This window comes from Halyomorpha halys, unplaced genomic scaffold, assembly GCF_000696795.3.
Source record: "Halyomorpha halys isolate HHAL.00 unplaced genomic scaffold, Hhal_1.1 Scaffold23.1, whole genome shotgun sequence".
NCBI classification, from domain to species: Eukaryota; Metazoa; Arthropoda; class Insecta; order Hemiptera; family Pentatomidae; genus Halyomorpha; species Halyomorpha halys.
In genome coordinates, this window is record NW_027116062.1 from 1,616,015 (window position 1) to 1,624,384 (window position 8,370).

General features: G+C 30.3%; 1 protein-coding gene across 1 annotated transcript in view; it reads right to left on the reverse strand.

Moving 5' to 3' along the window:
* LOC106682328 (RNA-binding protein Raly) overlaps nt 1-7,823 on the reverse strand; it is a gene marked incomplete at its 5' end in the record, with an annotated part of 423,435 nt that extends 415,612 nt beyond the window's left edge. Inside the window, 1 exon segment of the mRNA XM_067052969.1 lies at nt 7,678-7,823. Within this exon segment, the coding sequence (XP_066909070.1) occupies nt 7,678-7,823 (146 nt within the window).
* Nucleotides 7,824-8,370: the final 547 nt, after the last annotated feature.

Consider the following 8,370-nt stretch of genomic DNA (forward strand, 5'->3'; position numbering starts at 1 on the left):
TTTTATTTTCTTCAGTATAATCTCCTATTATTTGTAACGATATTTGTCATTCTAATTTTACTTAGTTATTATAGTTATTATTATTATCATGTAATTACTCATGTAACGTATCATTCTGTATTTTTCTCTTATTATTTTTCATTTTTCGTCAAATCTTTATCACTACTTCCTGTATACGCGACGTATTTGAAATCGTTATAAAACCGTTATACAGCTTGCTACCAACCTCCTCCCCACTCTTCCGCGCTTCCGCTTCAATGTTTCTGTCTGTTCAACTTATTCATTTGGACAGGTATGTTGTCCTATATGGCTCTCTGCTCATTTATTCTCATTTTATATCATTATTATTATTTTTTTTTTTTTTTTTATTATTCTTTCATGATGTTTATTTTATCTCTGTATATTTTTCTTTTCTTTTTTCCCGTATTGTTTTATATACATCTCCTGTACTTTTTTAGATTTATATTTTACGTATTTTTATATGAAACTTTTACTCTTGCCATTGTTACTTGTTTTTTATTATTTTCATTGTATCTTATCTTTGTATTTTTATTCCTATCATTGTATCTTATCATAGTTTCATTTTGTATCTTTTTAGCTCTGATGAAGCCCTGCAAAGTGGGGCAAAACGTTGGAAAATAAATAGTTGTAAACTATTTTTGTTTCACTTTTGACCGCAACCCTGACCATCTTCTTATATAAAAAAAATAATAATGTTTGTGGGTGAGCTCTGAGCTAAAACCACTGCGAAGAAAAAGATGAACACAAAGTCTACAAATGAAATTTTAATTTGAAATTTTTACGGTATTTTTAGGATTCAAAAAAACCTCTAATGACAATTAAAGCAAATAAAAAACTACGCTGAAATAAAGTTTATAAAATCACTTCATATTGAACTACTTTCTAATTGTTGATATTAAGATCACAAAAGAGAAACATAAAAATAATTTATCTCAGTAAAATGCATATATAGTAATAGGATATTAGTTACTAGGAGTTTCTGCTGTTTGTCAAAAGTTGGCTTTTGTTAAAATGATCATCTGTTGAAGATAATATCCGTACGTTTAGTCACCTCTTTACAACATAACGTTAAATTATATATGACTTCATATTAATGTCACACACACACACACACACACACACACATATATATATATTTCTTCTTTTTTTTTTTTTTTGCGTGTGAGTGGGTATGTGTGAAAATTTCAAGTTTTATGTTAAACAAGCAACTTTTGCAGAAATTTGTTTTACTTCTTTTATATGAAGAAATCTGCAAACGAGTAGCATCAATTTCTTGTCAAAGCATATGGCGAGGCTACTTGATGTGGAGCGCAAAGTACGTAGTGGAAGACCAAAAGTGTACAAAGACAAGGAATTGAAAGTATTATTGGAGGAAAATTCGCCCCAAAAGCAAAAATTGACTCAACAAGCAATTTCGCATTGTTGTCGTTTGATATCGTTAGGAATGATTCAAAATCAAGGAAATCAGGTTCCAAATGAACTGTAGCAAAAAGACTTTGAACGTCTCTTTTGCATAAGAGAAAAGCTGCTTGCTAGCCTTAATAAAAAGAGTTTTGGCATGAAATATATATCCACTACGATAACCCGAAGAAGAGAAAATCATTGGGTCTACTGGCCAAGCTTCATCGAAAGTCACGCCGAATTTTCTCGGAAACTAATTTATAATAATAAATAATAAATTTTCTTGGTTTAATTCTGTGAACTTGGTGGAATCAATTTGGTGTCCTGAATTACGATTTGCTCAAACCGAAACCACAACTGGACCTTTCAAACGAACACAATAAATGAGAATGAGTCGAGTACTCAAGGAAAAACAAGGCTCTTACTACTCTATACACTACAAAATTATGCTCCAACACAATAATGCTCGTCAGTATGTTGCAACAGTAGTCAAAACAGAAAACTAATTTCTGTAGTTGTTAGAAAAACTAATTTGGAAAATTCAACTTCACCCACCGTATTCCTCCTTCTGATTATCACTTATTTCGGTGGATAGTACATGGTCATTCTGAACACAGCTATACATCATGTGAGAAACTAAATATTGGATAGATTCGTGGATAGCCTCAAAAGATTGAGTTTTTCAGACGTGGTACTCAAATGCTTGAAAGATAGGAAAAGAAAATGGCTTGTGGTGGACAATACTTTGAATAAAATTTAATGAACCGTTCTTTCCCAATAATTCTTAATTGTTAATAGAAAATTAGTTCTACCCGTATAGATATAATAACACAACAATTGTAATTTTATGACATTATTTTTCTTTTTCAGTTCTGTGGTACTATACCCAGCTATACATATAGCATACCTCCTATATGTACGTACCAAATACCCACTAAAATCATTACAGGAGGGTATGAAAAAAAAAAAAAAAATCTGTTTCAGTTCGAAATGAAAAGAATGAATGTTAAATGATGACGTTTAGAAATTAAGGGATGATGCCACATTTCTGAATCCTTACGCCATTGAAGTGTCTCTGTTTTTGACTTGGGGTTTTCTTTTCCACCATTTTTTTTTCTGTTACATATTTGTTCTAACCCGATAAAATAATAATTTAAATGATTTTAGTTAGCCATTTTGATCTTAATCGAATAAAAGCCCTTTTTTTCGGAAAAAAGTATGAAAATTAAGTTACGATGGGTTTGAATTTTAGAAATGGGCTGTGACAGCCTTGTTATGATAATTGGAGTATTCGTGTCAAGTAGAACATTAGTAAATATTCCGTCATGTCAATTAGAAATGAATGTTTCCCAAGGTTGTACTGTAGCCAGTATGAATGTGTAGTGATCCGTGGAAACTATTAAATTATTCGAATGAGGCTTGTTAGAACAAACCATTCATTTCGAAAGAAATTTAAAAAAAATTATTTATTTAACAAAATACTTAAAACAAGGAATACCTAAATTTAAACGAGATAAAAACGTTTGTCTAAATAAATAAAATTGTTTTTATTTATACTGACGTTTACAAGCATAACGGAGTGAAATAAATCACTTCTGACAGATCAAATTTCCGAGTAGACATTAAGTGATTTCGGCCCAGAACACTTCATAAAGGAGAAACATATTAGGCCCTCAGGCCGAATGAGGCGGATGATGTAGCGTTAAAAACTGTTTTAACTCAACGTCTTTGTCTTTATTAACGAAGTCAGCTATTCCTTTTATTCACATTAAGAGAAGGGAGGGGGCCTGTTTTCTCTGGTGGGTTGGCAACGGATATTATTCACCGTGTTGATATTTACCTATTACTCTATGTTCTATTCGCCAGCCGTAAATCAAGAGAAATGGGCCGGTGCGCACGATTCAGAAATAGATCCCCGTTGAAGTTCCTTCCTATTTTTGTAGACCTAGTCAGAGCCACACGCTTATTGCCGGCAATTATCGTCGTAAATGCTGCGATAAGTTATTTCACGGCTAACTTTCAAGCGATTATTCTTATTTAACGATTGTTTAACGACCTCATGAAAAGTTCAAATTATTATTTTGCTATTAAGAATTATATCTTCGTGTTTATCTTAGCAGTTATAGGGTAAATTACTTAAATCATAAATGTAAACGAATATTAAAACTATTATAGTATGTAGCTACAGAAAAGCTGTAATATGGATAGTGTAGTGACAAAATAATGATAATTTTGATAACAAAAAGGCTGTATACAAACACCACTAAAGGCCGGTTGTATCATCATAGTTTAAACTACAATTTCCTAAATCTCAGGTTAAATCAAGTTAACCTTCAAATGTGGAAGGAAACTTTACTGGGAAATGAGAGCCGGTTAAACTGAGATTCAGAGGAAATCTACGTTTAAGTAGGTACAAGGAACCTTCTAAAGATCTGCTTGGATCTGTTAACTAACCTAGTGTAGGTGTGTTATATTGTACGAAGACTTCACAGAATTAGGTACTCAGGCAATAATGAAAAAAAAAAAACATTCCGTCCTCAACCAAATCATTTTTTACTGAGGAAGAATGAAGAATTTTTTCAGCGATTTGAATTGTCAAATGTTGAATCAATTTTGGATTTAATTGGTTATCTCAGGTTCAGGTAATCTTGGTAACCTGGTTAACAAAACTGTAGACCAGAAACATGTCGCTAAATTACCAGAGTTTTACTAAACTCTAGGACAGATCTAAGCTATACAAATCTTAGGATTATCGGAGATTGTTGCAACAGGCACTAACAGTTGTAGGAACAAGTACTTCCCTATATTGCGTAAACTGGCATCAAATCCTCCCACTGATCTACTCTGATTTTGTTTAAATGCTTCCGAAAAAAAAAATTCTAAATACATTTGAATTCAAAATAGAATTATATCAGATAATTACATAAATATGGAAAATACATCAGAAGTAACTAATTCTACGACAACTGAGACTAACTTTTTAATCATCTTGATAAATGTAATCAATTTATATATAACATTAAAATACACAAATATGATTTTTTAATCCTTAAGTCTGCTTTCTCAGGTATCTTGGAACGATCAGTTTGCACCGGAAAAGGCGTCTATATAAATAGATTCAAACAAATTAAACCTGTTCACAAGAAAAACAAGATTTAAAAGAAAAAAATAAAGGAGTTCAGAGACCAGCCGCTCTAAGGAACAGACAAAAGCTTTACTAAATCCTGGGGTTAAGCCAAAATCAGGCAAGTGCAGAGGTAAAAATATACTGGGGACCACGATAATGGTAGCTCCTAAGGAATGTCACAAAAAATAGGGATAACGCACTAGATTCCAAAATAAATCCTTTGAGGCATTAACGAAAACGGGGAGGAACAAAATTTCTGGTGACTCGGAAATTTTTAGAAAATGTTATATTTGATTATGTACACAGGCTAAATGAGAATAATTCCATACATCAGATCCATCGATATATTGTCAAGATGGGGGATGTATCAGATTGATTATAATTTCATTATTAATATTCATTATTAAAATGAAGTAACAAGGAAGGTAATGAATACTATTCATGAGGATATGGTTAAGAGTAACTTATTAGAGATCAGAGCTGTTCGGAAAAGTCTAAACGAATTTTATAACTAAATACTAGATACCAAACATTTCCATTTAATTCAAGTAAGAAAAACATAATAATAATAATAAAATGAACAGTGCTACCAGATAAAGTTTCTTTTTTTAGAATCTAGAAAGATATTTCAAACTTTAAACGATATTTTTGTACTTTATACATTGATAAAAATAACTACAAATTTGAGACTGACATAATAACTTAAAATCACAGCTCTTCAGAAACTGACCAATTTCCCTAACTGGCAAAAGAATGGATTTAAAGTAAATCTATCTAGCATTTCAGCTCATAAGATTATGGTTAATATTTTAAATTTAATATTTCTTGAATTTATTGTCATCAAATTCTAATAAAAAAAAAATAAAATGCAAACAGGATGTACAGAATATAAAAAAATTATTTACTTCATTTAAAATTTTAAAACTTAATAATTAATTATTAAATAAATGAAATTGTATTCTTGTATAGTCTCAACACTTTTTATTTCATAAATAGTCCAACGTTTTGGCCATTTCGGCCATCCTTAAGGACAATCTAAATATTTAACAGCTTATTATATATTCATTTGTAACATTTATAACAACAACATTACCACTAATAATATAACATACCTTCAATATAAATTCTCACCTCACATCAAAATTTAAAAATTGTTTTGCAGTTTTGCAGGCTATTCTGCCCAGGTCATTAATAAGTCAAACACACCCTATAATAATTCAATTATCAGAGAGCCATATTTATTATTAATAAATAAATAGCTTAGGTAAGCTTATAATTGATAAATATGACTCTCTAATAATTAACTTTTTCATATTGTGTGTGTGACTTATAATTAATGACCTGGGCAGAATAACCTCCAAAACAATTTTTAAATTTTGATGTGAGGTGAGAATTCATATTGAAGGTATGTTATATTATTAGTGGTAATGCTGTTGTTATAAATGTTACAGATTAATATATAATAAGCTGTTAAATATTTAGATTGTCCTTGAGGATGGCCGAAACGTTGGACTTTGATGAAATAAAAAGTGTTGAGACTGTATAAGGATGCAATTTGATTTATTTAATAAATAATTACCAGGCTCAAGAAATTGAAAAAAAAAATATTTAAATTAGTAATTATTCTTTTTAGGTTTTGAGTTAATTTATTCGTATTATATACACCCGACTTTCATTTAATATTTATTTTTTTCTATTAAATTTACTTATTAAAAATTACATGAAAAGCTTTTTTTTTCAAATATTTCCTCTTAAATTCCACCTTTCAATGTTTTTAGTTATCACCAATTTTCAAGAGAACAGTTGATCATGAACATTCCTTCATTGGATAATTCATTCTACTTTGAGGTATATGTTGAACGAATAATTTTGAAGATATTTCACAAAATAACATACAATTAGGTCTTTTCAATTGCTCTATAACGTATAAATGTTGCTCAATCGTATAAATTCCACTATAATAAAACTGAATTGGGTGGTTATTTAAATCACTTAATGGCTACTAACTCGTTATTGATGCGATTTCGCACTTAAGGCTATTCAATTTTAATTCAAATCAATATGTTGCTGATTGTCATATAAGGAACCACATTAAAATTTGGAGCTACATATTAACTTCTATATTAACTCTTCTATTCTATAATACTATAAAAGTAAATAAAAAAAATTTGTCGGCCTTAGTAACGAACGGATCCCTAAAATGTTATTAATCTCAGAACCAAGGGCCAACATCCGAGTGCTTAATTGAAACTTGGATGGGAAGATTGCGTTATGACTTACTTAGTAGATTTGGGTTAGGAGAGGCCACTGGACAGATGTGTGTAGAGAGCAATTGGTTGTATCGGTAACGAACCTCGGGTTTTCTAAGTGTTTATTACATATGATATACAAGATGAGGAGTTTTCTATCAAAAATTAATAAATCCGTTTTTGTAAAGTTATTATTTTAAAAAAAATATTAAAGGAGCACGTCATGAAGTATTTTTTTTTTTTTTTGTAATTTGTAACCCCTATCTGACATGGAAAAGTTTAAATTTTGAAATAAACTGAATAAGTTTGTAATGAAGAATTTTAATTTATCAAATATTTAATTTTGGAAGAAAACTCCTCAAATGTAAATGTTAAAAACAATAATTTCAATTTCGCACACTCCATTAACTCAACGATACTTGCTGTTGTCTGGAAAACATAGACCAACATGTATACAGTGTAATGTGCTAATAATTGTTCAACACATACTGATAGACTGCATATGATATATACCGGAGTCCCATAACATTTAAAACCTTTACTATACGCAACTTATATTACTGAAGTATTTTATCACTTATAGAAAACGAACATGTACGAATATATTTAACAAATTTGAATTATTTACTTTTTTATTTTAAAAAACAAAACAAATAACGTATAATAAAAATAAAATCGGGAAAAAGGAATTAAAATTTAAAAGAATATCAACAGTGTAATACATGTTACCTGGCTTAATTATAAATACTTTGGTTGGTTAATTATTCAGCGATACGTCACACAGGAGAATAATTACATTTTATGAAGCATACACAATTTCCTTGTAATGAATAAATAAGTTAATCTGACTAACAATATGTAATGTAATGTTAAACTCACCTGCCAGGCGGCCGTACCGCTGGAACATCCGCTCGACATCTGTCTTGCTGCACTGGAACGTATTAAGATTACCGACGAAGACCCTCGAATTGACAGCTTGAGGGTCCTGTGAGTTGGTCTGGTTTCCAACTTTACTCATCTTCATCCTGAATCAGAAAAAAAATTATTAATAACATTTAACATTAGTTGATTAAAAGACCTTTTTTAATTACCTAAATGAAGAGGTGACTGTCACAGACCTATTTGTCAATGTAAGTTAAGGGGAAGAAAAATATGTATGTATCGCGTGATGAAGGTGATTTTACTTTGGAAAAATTGCCTTCCCGTTCTGTTTGAGCTATTATCACTGTTTTCAGTTAGTCTGATGAGCAAACGTTGCAAACGGCAATTACTCACGCGAAATCTTATTTCTTCGAAAAAATGGTAAAGACTCTTACATTATGTAAACAGCCCTACAGATCCCCGCTCAACCCATTCTAAAGATCTTTACTTATTTACTCTAGCTGGTTAGGATAACCTCAAATCATAAATAAACAGTGGCTTATATATTGTTCCTCTTTTTATACTTTAAAAAATAACATTTATTTAGGCAATTTTATTTATTTGAATAATATAAGAAGGAAACTGCTGGTTTTGGCTAAAATGAATTCTCGTTTAACATTAATTCGCCTGCAAATCAAAATTAATAAAAAC